Consider the following 19,274-nt stretch of genomic DNA (forward strand, 5'->3'; position numbering starts at 1 on the left):
GATAGAGCACTGGCCCTGGAGTCAGGAGGACCTGAGTTCCAATCCGGCCTCAAACAAATAATACTTCCTAGCTGTGTGACTCTGGGCAAGTCACTTAACTCCAACTGCCTCATTAAAGAAAATTAAAAAAAAAAAAAGAAGAAGAAGAGTCAATGGTCCCAGAATAAAACCAGACCTTTTTACACTTAGCACTTCTAAAGAATTGCTCATTGAGATATCTTTCTAAATAATCATTCATAAAATCACCTTAACAGACTGTGTTAACTCACCTCATAGTGTGCTCTTTTCCCTAGAATGTCCAAGCAGAAGCTGTGCTACTCTCATTCATGCATTTTGCAGAGGAGATATTCCTACTTTAGGAGTGAAATTTGACTAAATGGCCTTTAAGATGTTATGGTTTGCCATTTAAAACAAGTCTTTTTTGGTGAAATATGACCTAAAGTGAAGGGAATTCTAATTATCTCTTCTCTAAAATAAAAATTCATTATCTGTGGTATTTGAGCAAATTCTTCTAGGAAATGTTCCTTTTAAAAGCAAACTACCAAATGACCTAGGATTGGGATCCTGAATTCCAAAGAGTCCCATAACTCACCTTGACCTCTATGCAGAGATTCAAAGAAATCATGTCGGGTGAAATAAGTTTCCTCCTGGCTATTAACACTGGCAGGACCAGAAGGAGGGTGGAGAGACTGGCTTAGTTCAGATCCAGAACCTTTCCTGCCTGCCAACTGAGCGCAGTTCAAAGAGTACAGTTTAATATCTTTGATTTCTACCTGAAGCCGGTCACTTCTTGATTCATCTTCACCTGCCACAAAATTCTGGATGAAGATCTGTCCTAAATGTCCTACCAACAGCTCAGGACTTCCAGGCTTTCGAGGGATTGAGACGACTGGTGATTCTATGTTGACATTTAAGATAAGCTTCACAGTGTCACTGACAGTTGTTGATGGGTCAAAACCGTAGACCTCATTTTCCTCAAAGATAAAAGGATCCCGAGGCTTCCGAGGTGTTTCAAACAGAGAGACCATCTCACTGTACTCTGCAGTTTTGGTGGCCAAAACTGTGGTGACTTTGGAGGCTGCACTTTTCAGCATGCTTTGGAAATTCTCTTCAAGTTCATCCATGGACAGTGTTAGTTCCTTTAGAAATTTAGCAGAGTGGTTATAATGCAGGGATGCCATCTTGAGGTTAAGGGAACACTCCTGTTTAGACTTCTCAACAAATGTGAAACTCAATGCTTCTGTGAGGGCTGCATCTTCCATTTTAACAAAGACAGATTCAAAGTAGCCAATATCACTAATAATGTTTTCATAGTCTACGGAATTTCCAATGCTGACAACATACTGGTTCTTGACATTATCTTGCGTCAAGTCCATGAGCTGTAAGCAACCAAGAGAACCATTCACTTCGACTGTGTTCCCCATGGACACATTCACTTTGGTTCCGCCTATACTTGCAGTTGCAATTTTTCTGCCATATTTTTCCCCATTTGTCATTCCCACTGTCCGAAGGAGAAGCAAGTTGAGTCTATGAATATCCACTGCAACCTCTGTGTTTTGCTCATAAGTAGACTGATATGTTTCTTGTTCCCCAAAACTTCTTTCCAAATCTGTCATTAAAGGCTGAGGGCTTGAATCATCTTTTTCCTTAGGAAAGGATTTTTGAAGAAAACCGATCAGCTCTACAATTGTTTCTGGATTTAAGATGATATCTAAATTATTTACCTGTAATGACATCACCTGGAGAGTGCTGTCTAAATTCATTGAGGGACATTCTGAACTAACAAACTGGTATTCTAATTTAATGAGTGATTCCTGATCTTTGGCAACTATATTGTTAAGTGAAACATTAGTGGCTGCAATACATCGATCACTCAGCATGGCTGTATCAGGTCCAGAGACAGGTGACTGAGCCCTGCTATCCCGGAGGCTCCCTGTTGGAATATCAAAACTCAAGTTCTTGTGTGAAGCCATCAAGAGATCAAAATCAGCACCATAAGTCTGCATAGTGTCCACCAGGAGTAAGCCGTGAACAGTGAGCGACACCTCAGCATCATAAGGCCGCTTCACAAAGTGAGCATTGGTGCCAAACACTTTGAGCACAGAAATATAACGACCATTGCTCTCCACACCAAGCTGCATGCAATTAACTTTAAACTCAGCTAAAAGGAGCTGCGACTCCACTAGAACCTCCCTCGTGTGCTGCTCCAAAACCACAATGCTCTGAGTTAGATTCATCACCGAGTCCTGCAAGCTCCCTCGCTGTTCCTCTTCAGGAAGAATCTTCTCCTTGATCAGCACATCAGAAGGCTTCACTTCTGACGTGGTCAGGAGGGCAAAGCAATTCTTCAAGGCAGATATTTTATCCTCATTGATGTGGATCTTCAAATCTGGCAAGTTACCTGAGAGCACTGCCCCAGGGTACCTGGGATCTGACGTATAAATCAATCGGCGTTCTAATTGTAAGTGCACATTGAATTTTTCTACCACGTGGGTTGGTCCCACATCAGTGTCCTGAACATGCTTCCAATTGTCTTTCACTCGTCCAACCATGATCTGGAGGTCCATAAATGACAAGGAATATCTCTCATACATCTTTGTGCTCATTAAATGGGCCTGAAGTTGCTCTTCACTGAATTCAACTGCAGGAAATGGTGGGGTTTTCACTCCATTCCTGCTGCTTGTCTGAAGGGGTGGGGTGTTAGGAGGTGTGGCAAGAGGTGTCTTATATTCATCATCACTAAGCTCATTCATGTCAGAAGAGGAACCTTCTGTGCTTTTCTTATAATCATCTGTAGAGAGAAAGGAGAAAAACCAACATAAACTTTTCTTCTCCATTCTGATACACAGTGGTCTTCTTTCCTTCAACACAATCTTAAGGAAGACTCAAGAACTACACATTCCATTCAAAAATTGTGTCTATTAACTGGGGAAAAGCTGAACACACTGTGAATCCTGAACATGAGGAAATACTATTGCACCAGAAGAAACAACAAAACACAAAGACTACAAAAAAATACAGAAAAACATATGAAATTATGCCAAGTGAAGAGAGCAGAATTAGAGCAATGATAGCACACTGAATATAATTATAAAAAAGGATAACAAGACAGAAGTAAAAGGGATTATAAAGGGATATAAAAGCAAACAGGAAGATTTTATCATTATTCTGCTAAAATTAAGATATAAGTTGAGCAAATTATAACTATTACATACAATTTTTTTTATTTTACTGTATATTTAAATGTTTTTATAGATACTCACTAAGCTTAGAAATAAATTGAAAAGAAAATTTATTTTAAAAAAGCTCTGCCTCTACAGTCTGCAGTCATGACATGTAGATCCAGAAACAAAAATAAAAGCCATGCTATGCATTAGTTAATTACTTACTGTAATGTCTAAAATATTTAGCTTTATAGAATAGCTGTTTTAGCTGGTTTTTGTTCTAGATTTGGTTGATGATTTTGCTAAATAATTCTGATAAATTTGGTTCAAAATGTCTTATTACTTATTACTTCATATCAACAAATCATTGTTGGAAAGTTGTAGATTTTAGGAAAGCAAATTGTTAAGTAGGCTGCCATGGAATAAAATTCTGAAGACATATAGGGAAATAATTCCAATGAGGACAACAGGAGTAATTGATCAACTTAGATTTTAAAAGAAATATATCTGCATCCTAGGCCATCAACAGTCATCTTGACCTTTGTCTTGCCAATGACTCTCAAGGTGAGAGGGAGCTGACTACTTTGCAAAGCTCTGCCTCACTCATGCGCAAGTCAAGACATCATGTTCATGATGTCATTGGTCCTTTTCGAGAACAAGGATGAACAACAACAAAAGAAATGTACAAAAGATGGCAGCAAGGACAGGTAACAAAGAATGCTACTACAAAGGTGTGGCACAGTCCTGTAACGATGGTGTCAGGAAAACTAACTTCAGAATGAGCCTAGGCTGGCAAGACAAGAAAAAAGATTGGTTTATTTTTTAAGCTATACCAGAAGAAAGGGAAGACGGGATCAAAGATGATCTAGGCTTCTGCTTGGGATGGATAAGACAATGACAACTCACAAAAAAGAACAGGTAAAGCTGCTCAAATCCTTTGTTTCTGTTTTCTCTATGTGAACAAATGGCCTCTCTCCACTGCACGTAACAATGAAAATGACTAACAGCAAGTCCGTACCCAAAATAAGTAATGAGATAATAAGAGAACACTTAGCTTGTTCCTGATAAATACAAGTTCCCTGGCCCAAATATATTCACAGGTCCTGAAAGAACTGGCAGGTGTAACTGCTGAGTCATTGAAACTAATATCTCAAAGATCATGAGATGAGAAGGTACCATGAGATTGGAAAAGGGCGAATGTGCTCCCAATTTTCAAAAAATGGGAGCGAACAGTCTACAAACTATACAATACTGACTTGCCACTGATTCCTGGGAAGATTCTAAAACAGATCATTAAAAAGATGGCTGGTTTGCATCTCAAGAGGAAATCAGTGATTACAAAGAATTAGTCTGACTTCATCAAAAACAGAACATGCCAAATTAGCCTCATTTTTTTTCCTGACAAAGTTATTACACTAGTAGTCAAGGGGACTGCTGCAAAGACAGCTTTTCATAAAGTATCACCCACTATTCTTGAAAAGAAAATGGAGATATTGATTATACACAATAAAACAATTTGAAGGATTCAAAACTGGTTCAATGTCCAAAAGGCAGGAGGTCTCCAGTCCCAGGGAGCTGTGCTTGGTCTTGTGCTACTGAACATTTTTATGGATGACTTAAGTAAAGACATAGATAGTACGCTCACCTAATCTGCAGGTGGTACTCAGCTAGGAGGACAAGCTAACACACTGGATGACCAGGTCAGGATTCACCTTGACAGGCTAGAGCCCTGGACTGAATCAAATAAGAATTCAATGGGGAAAAATGTGAAGGCTTAAATGTGGGTATTAAAAAAGTCACTTCCAGCACAAATAGGGGAATAACAGACAGACAGCAGTTGTTCTAAAAAAAGATCTAGGCATTTCAGCAGCCTGCACAGCACACTATGAATGAACAGTGTGATATGACCATCAAAAAAGCTACTGCAATCTTGGGCTGCATGGGACAGAGCTTCCAGGAATGGGGAAGTACAGGCCAACTTTACTTGCCCTCATCAGACCTCACTTAGATATCTGTGATCGGGTCTGAGTGCCCCAGTTTAATAAGGATTTTGATCAGCTAAAGAGTGTCCAGTGGACAACTAGGCTAGGGGATGGTTGAAGAGGACGGGGGGGGGGGGGCGGTGCCAGACACACCAGGCACATGATAGTGGTCTCACAAGGACAAGGGATTAGACTTGCTCTATGTGGCTTCACAGAGCAGAACTAGGAACAATGGGTGAAAGCTACAAAGCACCCGATTTATGTTTGATGCCAGGAAAAACTTTCTAACAGTTTAAGCTATCCAAAAGTGTAATAATCTGACGAGAAAATGATGGGTTCCCACTCCCTGGAGGTCTTCAAACAGAGGATGGATGACCACTTATTAAGAATGTTACAGCAGATAAGAAATGATGAGCAAGCAGACTTCAGAAAAACCTGGGAAGACTTGTATGGACTGATGCTGAGTGAAGTGCGCAGAACCAGAAGAATATTGTACACAGAAACAGCCACATTGTGCGATGACTGACTTTGACAGACTTAGCCCTTCTCAGCAATGCAAGGATCTAAGACATCTCCAAAAGTCTCATGATGGAAAATGTTATCCACATCCAGAGAAAGAACTACGGAGTTGGAATGCAGATTGAAGCATACTATTTGCTTTTTTTTTCGTGTTTTGTTTTGTTTTCTCTTTCTTGTGGTTCCTCCTATTGGTTCTAATTCTTCTCTACAACACGACTAATGTGAAAATATGTTTAATAGGAATGTATATGTAGAGCCCACATCAGATTGCACACTGTCGTGGGGAGGGAGGGGGAGTGAATTTAAAACTCAAAAGCTTATGGAAGTGAATGCTGAAAACTAAAAATAAATCAATTAATAAAAAAAAATAATGTTACAGTGTGATTTTAGGAAAATGTAGAAAGACTTGAATGAAATAATGCAAAGTGAAAAGAGCAGAACCAAGAGAACGCTGTGCACAGTAAGAGCAACAGTGTTCAAAGAGTAACTGTGAATGACTAAGCTATTCTGAGTTATATGAAGATTCATATCAACTACAAAGGACCTATGAAGGAAGATGCTATCTACCTCAAGAGAAAGAGCTGACAGAGGAAACTATATATATTGTATAGTTTCACATATATATCTGGGTCAAATGTTGGCCTTCTCTAGTGTGGGTTCAGAGGGAAAGAGGAAGGGAAACAGCTTGGAATTCAAATGGAACCAAACAAAAAAAAATTTTTTTTAAGAATATTATAGGGGCGGCTAGGTGGCACAGTAGATAAAGCACCAGCTCTGGAATCAGGAAGACCCGAGTTCAAATCCACTTCAGACACATAACACTCACTAGCTGTGTGACTCTGGGCAAGTCACTTAACCCCAATTGCCTCACAAAAAAAAAAAAAATATTATAGTGGAGACACCTTTCACGAAGGAGTTAAACTAGATAAAAACTGAGGTCTCTTCCCATTTTTAAATTTTGTGATTCATTACAAAGAATTTTAAATATACTAATAATGAAGAGTATTAAACTTACTAACGAAAACAGTACCTTTTAGATCTAATCACAGTTATGAGATCTACCTTTCCAGAGTCTCTTTATGAAACAAACTTCAACTGAGTAAAATCTGCAGCTCTCTACTCTAAAAATAAAACAACTAAAAACACTAATCACACAAAGTATCAAGACATTACAGACACCTTACTGGGGGAAGATAGCAGATCACTCTAAGAATGCCCTCACCACATTTCCTTTAGTGCCAACCATACCTTGAGTGTTGGTGAGCAATATCCTGCCCAGGTCCACAACAACTAACACAGGATTCTGGAATTTGAAATCATCAGGGAATATCACCTGAGGGGCAGAAATATCCAGCCGAACCGTCCAACGTTTGCTCTCCTCCTGTGAAAATATGTCAAATGACAAGTAAGCATTTCTCATTCTAACTCTTGAAATGGAGCATCAATTGAGCCAGCGACTCTGCTGATGGAGTTGAAGCTCTGCCTGCTCAGACGGACAGGATCCCTGGCTCCCCTGTGGCCTGGGATCGCTGCCCGGGTGATTCCTCTGCACACCAGCTGAGGTGCAGGGACTGCAGCCCCGCTCTGCTGCTTGGATCTGAGCCCCATACTGGCTGCTTCCCTCTGAACTGCCTCTTTTCTTAGTATGCTGCCCAGGGCCTTCCTAAGTGAGCTCACCAGCCCTGTAGGCAGGTTCCCTTCTCACTCTGCCCCAGATCTGTGCCCTCTCTCCTCCCCTCGGCCTCACAGAATGCCCCATTTCCTTCAAAGCACAGCCTGAATGCCCCATGACACGTCCTACACAAGGCCTTTCCTGATTCCCCAGCTGTTAGGGCACTATTTCTTTTGAACCTACTTTAAATTATTATATATATTTTATATATGCTTATCTGCATACGTATTATAGTCCTCCACAGAAAGGCAACCTCCTTTTAGGAAAGGAATGGTTCATTTCTGCCTCTAGCAGTGAGCACAGTGCCACAAATACAGTAGGTGCTTGCTTAATAAATGCTTGTTGAAAGGAGTTGATTCTGTTCCACTGAAGAATATTTGGCTCCATGAAACTAAGGACCCTGTCCTAATAATGTTTTTCTATTTCCCAATGCTCAACATAGTCATTCGCACATTGTGAGCACTTAATAAGTAGCTGCTGAACAAATACATGTCCAAAACCAGTATGACAGGATATTCCTAACATGAACAAGGATCAGATCTGAAATGTTTTCTTCACAGCCATACAGAGCCAGAGGCTAAGGCCCATGCCACCTGACCCCATCACCAGGGTCAAACACGGCTCCACTGTGTTCATTTCCACAAATCGATGCCTGCTTATTGTAGCCCCAGGCCCTTGTTTGCCATGGCCTACAAGATGTCAGCTTTAGAGGTCCCTGAGCCATGAACAGGGTGAAGCAGCATGCCTTATGAGACCAAGTGTCTAATTTTTACAACTAACTCCAAATTGGGATCAGCTGCTAAAGCATTATCAACAACCCAACAAATCAAAAGCATTTATGTACAACCACTCACAATGAAATCACCCACTAGCAAACGGTCAATAGTTTGTCGGATTTCGGCCTTCGTCTGCATTTTCAGTTTGTTATACTGTCTTCGAGCAGCTTCAGCAACTCTCAACTCAAGTTCCGACTGATAGCCAAAACCTGGAACAGTAAAATTAGACAAGAAACCAAATGGACCTTTGGCTGGCTAGATGGGCAGAAGAGTTGAAGGAAGTCTCTTCCTGGAATTGTTACTTCCCTGAGGAGAACCATGCTCAAGAAAGGGCAACAACCATGAGAGTTCCCTACAGCAATATGCCTTGAAGTCATCTCTAACAAATGAGATAGTACATCGAGGTGTCTTCAATTAAAAGGGTCCTTGATTTCTTCAACCACATTACATTGGACCTAAGCCACTATATTCCAGATAACTAAAACATTAACATTTAGTGGCAGAGGAAATACCTCCTATATTATGTATCTGGTCTAGGGCTAAAAAAAATATATATATATATTTCAGCTAAATTTTCTTTTCCATGGAGTGCTTCAAAAATAAGACAAAACTGTCTAGAATTAAAACAAATAAGTTGGGAAGAGTGGATGGCAATTAGTCAATTATTATTTCACTATCAATTCTCATATATATTATTCATTTATTCAGCTCTCAGTGGAGCTGCTCCAAGGAAGCAACATAGACACTGTTCTTGTCCTCCAGGCCTAGTTCCCTGAGCCTTTCCATTAAGGCCTTAAATCAATAAAGGTCAAGTAGGTTCATCATCAAAAAATATGGGCTCCAAGAAAATGAATGTTAACAAGAAGCTTAAAAAAGGGGAGAAAATAATACTTTAGGATCTTGCTTTCTCTGCAAAAAAGTGGCAACACCAGGATTCTTACTATAATTTAAGAACTAAGGGAAACTCTAATTATTTACCGCACTGATCTTTCTATTGCTGCTATGGAACGAATACTGCTAAAGCTCCTGCAAATGACCAGGAAAATTAAAAAACTAAAAAAAAATTAACATAAAACAACAACAAAAAAAAAAACCAAAAAAGTTAACCTGAGGTATGAACCTTTCCCTTGTAGAAAAAATCTGCTACTTTCTTAATGGCCTGAGGATTATAAACAATATTCAAAGGCCTGGTGCTGACGTTCAGCCTCCTTTCAAAGTGACTGTGTATTGGATTCTTCTCATAGAGCATCTCGAAAACTGGAGCATCTGGATCAGTGGCTGGAAAGAGAAAATAGATCTAATAAGAAGGAAAGATGGTCAAAAACAGGCTCTTCCTTTACTTAAAAGAGCACAGAGGTCATATCTGGGGGAAATCTGTAAATGAGATGAAATGTACTAAATTATCACTTCAGCTATTTGGCATGATGACAACACTATACTGGCAAAGGAATTTACAATGATTTCTATTGACTAATTCTAAATGGTAGCACCAAAAAGAAAATTCATACAGTCTTCACCATTACTACAAGTGAGGAAAATAAGGCACTTTTTATTGGTTCCTAGGTGAAGGACTTGCCAAACGGTCACAATGACAAACCACAAGAAGAGTTGGGCGGTGATCACTTGGCATGACCAAAGTAACATCACTCAAAATTGAATGCATTATGTTTTTCTACTTTTCTGATCTCTAACTTAGCACAACAAGGAAACATATTATATTTAATCTGATACAAAGAGCATATTTAATACAAAAATATCTGTAATCTCAAAAACATGTGAAAACTTACCAGGACACTGATCATTTTTGTCTGAAGATGTTGTTTGGAGACCAAGAGACTGTGAGACACTGCCAACTTCTTTTTGCTATTTTACAACACAGAATACACAGGAGGGTAGAGGAGTTAGGCACACTATGTATTTTTCTTCAACTTGATGAGGAAGTGCAAGCCTTTAATGCACCATAAATGTATGCTCAATGTAAAAAACAAAAAATCACAGGTCATGTCCATGCTGGGCTTAAGACATAAATTACTTTATATTGCTTTTTGCTTATTTCATGGGTTTATATTGTCCCCCGATGAACTCAAGTCCCCGCTAAATCAGAAGCTGTGTACCCTACTTCTTATATAACCCTACCACAGTAGCCTGTTCTGTGCACCGCCATCATTTCAGTTGATTCTGAATAAAATATGAAAGGGGAATGGATTCTTCCAAGTTTAGAACAAAGTAGCAATGAACAGAGTGGTAGCTAAACAATTTACTAACTTAACTCTTTGGCCAAGTTTGGCCTAATAGGACCACTTGAGATCACTTGATCACTTGAGATATTTCCTTCCTTTCAGGTTTAGAAAATATACCCAGAAAGCAGCAAAGGACAGGCTGCATATGAATTAGAGTCAGGAAGGAAGAAATTCAGCTATTAGCCTCCAAATGCAGCAAGATGGGTGCTTACACAATTCTCTTTCACGTCAGAAAATGCACCTTACTCCAACTATTCAGGGTGACTTCAGGACAAGACGGGAAAAGATGAAAACATTCAACTTCCAACAAGTACCACCCCCAAACTTGTGACAAATAAATTTAAGTCAATCCGTCTATTCTCTAAGAAGTGGTCAGATAGTAGAGTGAATAAAATTAGCATTCAACATCACCTGCTTGAAAACATTTTTCACTTGTCTTAGGGATTTGAAGGGATAAAGAGCAACACTGTGGGGATACATCAAACTACACCATGGTACGTACAGGGTTAGGGAAGACAAGAAGGGGAAACATCGTTCCTTCAGTCACCAGGTCTTGGAGAAATAATCCACCCAACCGAACCAGAAGTAAAGAAGAATTCCTCCGAGGCAGGGACTCTGCTAAGAGTTTCACATCTGGAAAAGACAAATGCGAGAGCTGGTATTTTGCCCCGTCAAATTGAACATATCACTCATACTTTCAAGTTTTAAATTGTGCCACGGCAGATCACAAGCCCTCTCATTCTCAACAGCTGATTGACTCAAGGGGCCAGGACAAGGAAAGTTCTTCACTTAGGAGTCTTTTCAAATGTAGCTGGGAGCCTGCCTTCAGACCACACAGCCAGAGCCCACATCTGGGGCAGTGGGAAGCCATGGACCCCGCTCAGTAAGACATCTTCTCATGAAGGCCTGATGACCCCTTGTTGAGACCATGTAGAGAGCCTCAGTCAGTGGCAGGCCGGACCTGATGGTCTCTGAGGTCCCTTCCAACTCTGGCATTTTGTAACGTGATGACTCTGCGAAGCCAGAATTCACTCTTGGTAACACCGAGCTGAAATTCACCTGAGACACGTCTCAAAATCTCACATGCATTATCTAAGTAGAATGCATATCTGCACTATTCATTCATACGATAAATATTTGTTAAGCATTTACTATGGTCCAGGCATTGTGCTAAGTCCAGGGACACAAAAAGAGGCAAAAGACAGCCCCTGTTCTCAAAAAGCTCACATTCTAATGACCCTAGGATTCGGTGTCAGAGGAGCTCTCAGACAGAGCTTAATTCAGCTTTCACCTCATTTTTCAGATGAGACAGCTGTGGCCTGCACAGCAAAAGTAGCCTGCCCATGGTCACACGGAGAGTTAGTGAAGCGACAGAGGTAAGACGTCAGCCCAAGCTTCTCGATTCCAAGCTCAGTGTCGTCTACACTGCACCGGTCTGTCTCGCTCCCCCAACATGATTACTATGTAAAGAAGCTTGGCAAAGAAGTCGCTTGCTAGTTCACAAAAAGTTCGTGCCAGCCCAGTTCTTCCTTCCCTACAAAGGCTAGCACAGCAATACATTAAACAATTTGGCATGATTTATTATTCAGCCTTCATAAACTCTTGCTGAACTTGGGCAAGTGGCCACCTTGGGGCTGAAATGAAGAATTAAACAAAAATAACAAGAATACAGCACCGAGATGATGGCTCCGATATCAGGTCACCAAGCTGATCAAACATTTAGGAAGCAGTTAAGTGTACAATGCCTAGGGAGATGAAAGTCAGTGGGTGAACGTCTCTCCCCTACCTGAAAATTCAAGCTGAATGAAAGCACTCTCGTTCCCTGGAGAAGCCCCTTTCTCCTGATGTAATAAAGTCACTGTCCCACGCTGTAGCTGCAAATTCAGTTTAGCAAAGACGTGGTCTCGCTTTGTGAACGTGTTCATGCAAGATGCATCTGCAGTTGGGTCAAAAAACTCTTCAGTGCCTGTAGAGTGGAAGCGACAGGATCCTTTAGATGGAGCATTTTAATGAACAAGAATTCAAGCACCCCAATGATAGTTATGGCAACACTACTCAGCTACGACAGAAATAATGGGGGAAGAAGGGAGATGGACTCACAGGAAACAAGTAGAGACCTCGTTCTGTAAGAAGCAGCTCTTTGGAACATATAGAAATCCAGATGGACTTTTATGAAATAATGCAAAGCATAATGATAATGATGATAAAAAGCTGAATCAGAACAATTACAACAAATATGAGTACAGTAGTTTAAAGTTTGGCAGAAAGTTTTGCATACATTATTTCATTTCATCTTCCTAACAACCTTTTGAAGTAACGACTCCAAGCCATGTCATTCCCACTGGATAGATGAAGATGAGGAAGCTAAGGCCCAGAGAGGGTAAGTGATCTGCCCCTGGTCACATAGCTAGCAAATATCAGAGGCAGGATTTTAAATCAGGTCATCCTGACTTCAAGTCCAGCCCTCTAACCAGGAAGCCAAGCCACCTCTACCACATAAGAGGAAAAGTGAATGAAAATTTATGGACTAACGATCCTGATGGGGACTCAGAGACTGATGATGAAAAGTAACTTTATACAATGAAATTAATTCATTTAAACATAATTAATTACACTAAGCATGTCTAGTTGTATTTATGTTCAATACAAAGATTTTTTTAATAAAACATTGAAACATATACAAAATACTGCACAGGCTGTGAGCAGAGCCAAAAATGGTAAAAGGGAGGAAAACCACTAGCCTTAGTCTTCAGCTCAAAAGTAGCCTCAAATTTAGCAAATAAAGAACCATCATGCCTCATCTATGAAAGTTAGATTTTTTTTTCCTTCATAACCAGAAGAGAATTCAATTTAAACAGGGGAAAAAAATAGGAAAATATTTGTTAAATTAAAATGTGGATTCCTTGGGGGGGGAGGAAATAACTTTTTATAAGGACATTTAACATCTGATTATAAAACCAACAAGACAAGAAGTTGATATTCTATTAATTCTACACTAATATTCATTTCTAGCTCAGAGATTTAGGACTAACACTCCAGTAGCCAGGTTAGAGTCTAAAAGCTTTCATCTTCTTCTTGTCTACTTTCCTGTAATAGTTGCTACTATGGTTCTTTCTGAAAGTGTATATACTACAGTGGTTTAAGACTTGGCCCTTTTTACCCAGGCAAATGATTTCTAAACACTTTTTTTTTTAAACGATATGAAAAAAATCTGAGGGCATATACACAAATGAAACATCAACTCCAACACAGGTCCCCACTGAGCTGAAAGGCATCTCTCCTGTACCACTATTTCAGGAACATGCCAGCAACCAGGCTTCTCTACTCTCCACCCATCTCCTCCAAAACCTTGGTTAACTACCTCATTACCAAATGAATAACCTTCCCCAGTTCTGGAACCATGATCAAATCAACTCTACCACTGGTCCTGGATGAGGTCTGCCAAGCTACTCCCTTACAGCCCCACTCTCTATCTATCGCTGTAACTTTCCAGACCAAAACGCCTCTCCCTAGCTCCCATTCCTCTGTGTAGCTTTTCTCTTATTAGAATATAACTTCCTTGAGGGCAAAGACTATCTTTGATTTTGTATTTGTAATCCCAGCACTTACCAGAGTACTTGGCACACAGTCAGCCAATAAACATTTATTAAGCACCTACTTTGTGCCAGGCACTGTGCTAAACCTGGTGGAATACAAAGAAAAGCAAAAGGCAGTCCCTGCTTTAAAGGAGTTCAGAGTTTAATGGAGGAGACAACATGAAAACAACTATGTACAAACAAGATACAGAAAGATGGGAGAAAACACTAATCAACAGAGGAAAAGTTGGCATAAAGGGGCACTGAGAAGGGTGTTCTTGTAGAAGGTGAGATTTTAGCTGTGACTTGAAGGAAGCCAGAAATCAGAGATGAAGAGAAAAGATGCCAGGCACAGGGAACAGCAAAGGAAAATACCTGGAGTTGGGAAATCAATTGATTTATGAGAGGAATGGCAGGGAGGCCAGTGGCCCAGGATCAAAGAACAGCTGGAGGTGTAAGGTGTAATAATACACTTAATAAATGCTTCTCCACTCTTTCATTCAATTCTCATTACTGAGACTAGTTATTGCACTTTACCTTAAGCAAATATTCCCTAAAAGAAGGGAACTGTAAAGTACAGCTCCACACATACCAAGGATTTCTTCAGGATTCCACTGTTCCTGCTCTTCTGGGACTAGCCCCTCAATCGGTCTTCCTTCAGGAGTTTGCTGACCATACCAGCCTCCCCATCCAGGAAACCAAGACTGAAGATACTGTAACATCCCACTGCCTCCACCAGCTTCCGGGTCTATGGGGGATTCTCCAGAAGAACTTGATAAAGGTTCTCGTAGGTTCTGCTCCAATCAAAAACACAAGCAAATGTGAGCACCACAGGAAAAAGTGAGAACTGTTCTGCACTCTAAGAGCCTATCACCACTGCCTACCCCAAGCAGAGAGGTTGTAAGGAATGACTGAATGCCTAAAGAGCATACAAGGTGCACAGCAGTCTGAATAAGCTGTCAAGAGAAGAGTAATTTCTTACCTCTGCCAGTTCCTCCTGTTTGTGGAATCGGTCATGAACCAACTCGTGTAAAATCTTTAACTCTTCAAAGCTCTGTTCCTCTTCGATTCGACACATTTCTTCCTAGCCCACAGAAATACCAACAGGTTTCATGGCCCAGTCAAACTGGACACCCTCACAAACCACCTAAGTAAGCGTGGCCGTAACACTCCAAAACCAATGTGTCTCTCCTACATTTGCTATCAGATGAGTGCATATTTGTCATGTTTGTCATTAAACAGTCTTCCCACATAATTAAGTATGCTCCATTTGAGCCCAGACAATATCTTGTGTGGGAGTCAGTGTGGCTTACTTAATAGAGAGCTGACTCAGGAAGAAGACCTAGGCTCAAGGGTTGCCTCTGACACCGACCAGCTGTGTGACCCTGGGCAGATCAGCTAAAACCTTCAGTGCCCCAAGCAATAAGCAGATAGGCAGAGAAGCTGCCCATCCACGTCAGTGGGGAAAGCTTCCACACTGACAGCTCCCTATACCAGTCCAGACCAAACATAAAACAAAATAATGATGATAATAGGGTAGTAGTAATAACGATAATAATAATAATAATCATAATGCAATGTCTAGAAAGTATATTACATATATAGAGATCAAAGAGCAGTATTTTTGAAAGAAAAATTAAGAACATGATACATACTAATGACAACTAAGTAAAAGGAAAAGTAAATGGGATGACCAGATGAACAAAACTACCTGGAGACTCAGAATGAATGTCTGACAAGTTGTAGCATTTTTTACATTGAAATTCAATTGGTCAAATTCATTAATAGTTGCAAAATAACTGCAAGTTTAATTAGTTGTATTAATGTTTCACTTGAAGTCTGTAATATATCGATTTCTTTTCAAAAGGATTTACGAGTACAAACACAGCACTAAGAACATCTGTGCCCCTAAAAGCAGACCTTTTTCCCACTACTAATTCATCCAGCAAATTAGTCAGGACAGAGTCTTTGTGGTGTGAATCATGCTTATTGTCTCGCGCTAGTTGGAAAAGCGTGACAGTCAAATACGTATATACGAGGGAATCAAAGAGCAGATACACTCGAATACTGCACATTCCCAAACAGTTCCTTCCAGCCCTTGTTTTAGGGGCCTCTGGAGTGAGGGACAGGGAATTATATTTGTATCATACTATAATTACAATGCAGCCATTATAAATTAGCTGTTCATCTCCTCCCACCTCCTTGGCTATACCTTAAGAACATAACATGAAGCAGAACCACATTTAGTTTCTTCTCATAACTTCTGAATTGGTTTCAAATGTCAATGGCATTGATATCAAAGGAATTTTATGAGTCACACATCTGCCACTAAAGTCTAAGAACTCCAGTATGAAATGACGGGAATGATTTTCAAGCTATACAAATCCTGTCTTAATAGCCCCGTTAAAAAGGAAAAAGAACATCTCTTGATTGGAATAGTTCGATGTTTCTATAATGATTTCTGTTAATGAAATGCTTTATTAAGAGACATCACCCAAACCAAAATAATGAAGAAAAATTCAGTGGCTTATGGGAAAAAAAAAAAAACTAACAAAATCACAGCAAACAAAAAAGCAAAGCACAGCCACTGAAAGGCCTTCCAGCTTTCTGTTGTCATGGCCTGATGGCAGAGGAAGGTGAGGCAAGAGACTCATGCCATGGCCCCAGGAGCAGTGGTTCTGTACTCCTCTGACCCTTTCACAGCTACCCACAGTTAGCCTGGGAACAGGGATGTCTTATTCTTTATACGTATACCCCCAGTGCCTAGCATAGTGCCTAGCACACAGTAGGTGCTCAACAAATGCTTGTTGACTGAAGATCTACTTATGGAGCCAAGTGGAGTCCTGAGCAGCTAGGGGATATAGTGGATAGAAAGCTGGACTTGGAGTCAGGAAGACTTGAGTTGGAATTCTGCCTCAGAATCTTACTGTGTAAGTCACTTCATCTCTGTCTGCCTCACCTTCCTCATCCAAAAAATAAAGATATTAGTAATATCATCCAACTCAGAGGACTGCTGTGAGACTCAAATGAAATAACATGTGTATAGTGCTTAACTGACCTGAAAGCATTATGTAAATGCCAACTATCATTATCATCATCATCATCATCATCATTAAAGCATTTCCCAGACCCAAAGTAGTCTTCTTTCTTCAGAATGAACAGGATTCAGGAAGAGATAAACCAAAGTTTCTATTATTTGGTACTGGGACAGCCATGGCATTTGAGGATAGAGAGGAGGTTCTCATATGTAATATGGGCAAGTTTTAGAACAGAGATGCCCGTATGAACAAGGGTCCACTAAAGCCAGTTCCAGAAAGTAGAGGGATGTGAATGGGAGTAACCCATGACCATCTCTGCTCCCTCCCCATGTTCTACCCCAGGACTAACGTGAGGTCCTCAAGGCCTTCTCGAGGCAGGAGATCCAGGACATTTATTCCTCCTGCAGTAAGAATCACTCTGTTTTGTCATGTAATGAGAAGAAAGCCTAGCAAATGGTAAGAAATGCTGGCTGCATAGCCATTTCAGTTCAGCACTGGTATTAACATCCTTCTCCTCTCTGACACCTGAAAACCAGCAACACAAGCCGCCACCTCCATTATGATCTCCACTGCCAAGTCATTCACAAAAAGTCAACGTAGCAGTCATTTCCCATTTTCTCACCTCCTCATCTGCAGATAGCAAGGCTCCTTTTAACTTATTGAAATACTTATCAGTGTATGAGACAGCATCACGGGCCCTATGCAATGCGAAGTCCCAAGTGCATCGTTTCCTCTGCTCTCTGATCTCAGACAAATTAGCATTCAAGGCAAAGTACCACCACTCCTGGCAACTGAAATATTTCACAATAATAAATTACATTATGAACAAAGAAAAGACAATTGATTCAGCTGATTACCTGGAATATTTTTTCCCTTAATTCCAGGCTTCTACCAGGGAAATTACAGGGTCACATCCCCTTGCTACTCCTGAGTTTGTGCTCCTAGAACACTCAATTTAATACTAGCTTAAGTCAAATATGTCTAGCCGGGAAAGTCAATCACTACCAATCTTCTATTGGATTCCCCAAACCAAAAACCAATGATTTCTTATTTTCCTTGCCATTGTTTCTCTCCAATGACATAACAAAAGGTAACTACATGGTAATGTCTATTTTACAGTAATTTTCAAGAACTTTATTACTAAAGGTCTAACATGGAAAACTTAGGAAATAAATGAAAATACACGAACCCAGAAATTGTAAGGGGGAAACTTATTACTTGGAAACTCTTAGAAGCACTTTATTATGGCAGTTAGAAAGTTGGATATATTCCAAATTATCAACCAAAATCTATCAGGAAAAAGCTAACAAAGAAAGAACGTATGAGTAGACCAAACTCCTTAAGAGTAATCTTCAATCTAAATTAAGCTGAGTCTCATCAATTTTTATGACACTCTTGAAGAAGGAACCCCCAAAACGATATCAATGGACAATAAAACAGTAATACCCCTCTATAAACAGAATGCGTCTACTAGGCTCTTCTGTCCATGAGCTATGTGCTTAAATAAAAACATTCGCGGCCTATTTCTGAACTCTGTACACTTGCAGTCAAGGGAAATCCGACAGATCAACTTCATAAAATCTATCTTCCGGACGATTAAAAACGCAAACACGCTTACTTCTCAGATATTGCCACTTTGGGTTTCCATTTTCGAAACTTCAGCTGCCTCTCCTTTCGCTCCAGCTCCTTAAGGAGCTCCATAATTTGCCGATACTGCAGCTTTTCATAAGAAGTGGAGGAAAACCAAGTTAGAAATAATTCCTTTCATTAATCAAGACACCCATGCATCTTAGAGGAGCAATGAACAACAGGTAATTAATATCAAGTCAAGCATTAAGTCATCACGTTTGCTCAATAATCAGAGCAAAGGTAGAGGGGTGTGTGTGTGCACATGCACATGTGTGTACACACGCTGCAGCATTCCATAGAACAGCTGTTCCATGGACAAATCATACTGGGAGGGCAACGATAAGATGGGAGACTGCGTATTCACACCCCCACATACCTACCTTCCGCCCCAGAAATGAGGGGTGTCAAGCCTTGCTGAGTTCCTATTCTCCACCCTACACACCTCACAGGGAGAAAAAAGGCTCCCTACCTGAGAAAGTTTCAGGGGGATGGTCTCCAGGTGGATGTCACACTCAATACGAGGAGTGTGCCGGGACCTCAAAGGCTCCTTGGAACAATTTCTCTTCAAAAGGGCAGATGCACATACAGGCTCTAGGATGTAGCGGTGATCACGGCTTTCCATGCTCTTGTCCATTGCTTCCTTGAAGTCATAAGCAAATTGATTCTGTTTAAATAATTG

At 40.4% G+C, this 19,274-nt stretch overlaps 1 protein-coding gene across 6 annotated transcripts in view; it reads right to left on the minus strand.

Annotated features, from left to right (window-relative positions):
• The window catches only part of VPS13D (vacuolar protein sorting 13 homolog D), a 329,312-nt gene that overhangs the window by 289,871 nt on the left and 20,167 nt on the right, over positions 1–19,274 (minus strand). For 3 of the 6 annotated variants that reach the window (XM_027843934.1, XM_027843936.1, XM_027843935.1), the window contains exons 8-19: positions 19,065–19,259; positions 18,585–18,685; positions 17,589–17,757; positions 14,911–15,012; positions 14,521–14,722; positions 12,140–12,319; positions 10,856–10,986; positions 9,901–9,976; positions 9,221–9,391; positions 8,192–8,322; positions 6,914–7,046; positions 593–2,791 (exon numbers count right to left, since the gene is read on the minus strand). In XM_027843934.1, coding sequence (XP_027699735.1) covers positions 593–2,791; positions 6,914–7,046; positions 8,192–8,322; positions 9,221–9,391; positions 9,901–9,976; positions 10,856–10,986; positions 12,140–12,319; positions 14,521–14,722; positions 14,911–15,012; positions 17,589–17,757; positions 18,585–18,685; positions 19,065–19,259 — 3,790 coding nt within the window. Of the gene's footprint in view, positions 1–592; positions 2,792–6,913; positions 7,047–8,191; positions 8,323–9,220; positions 9,392–9,900; positions 9,977–10,855; positions 10,987–12,139; positions 12,320–14,520; positions 14,723–14,910; positions 15,013–17,588; positions 17,758–18,584; positions 18,686–19,064; positions 19,260–19,274 lie in introns of those variants that run through there. The other 3 variants (XM_027843937.1, XM_027843939.1, XM_027843938.1) reach the window with 2 other exon arrangements.

The sequence above is a fragment of the Vombatus ursinus genome, unplaced genomic scaffold (genome assembly GCF_900497805.2).
Source record: "Vombatus ursinus unplaced genomic scaffold, bare-nosed wombat genome assembly UNPS02014932.1, whole genome shotgun sequence".
Taxonomy (NCBI): Eukaryota; Metazoa; Chordata; class Mammalia; order Diprotodontia; family Vombatidae; genus Vombatus; species Vombatus ursinus.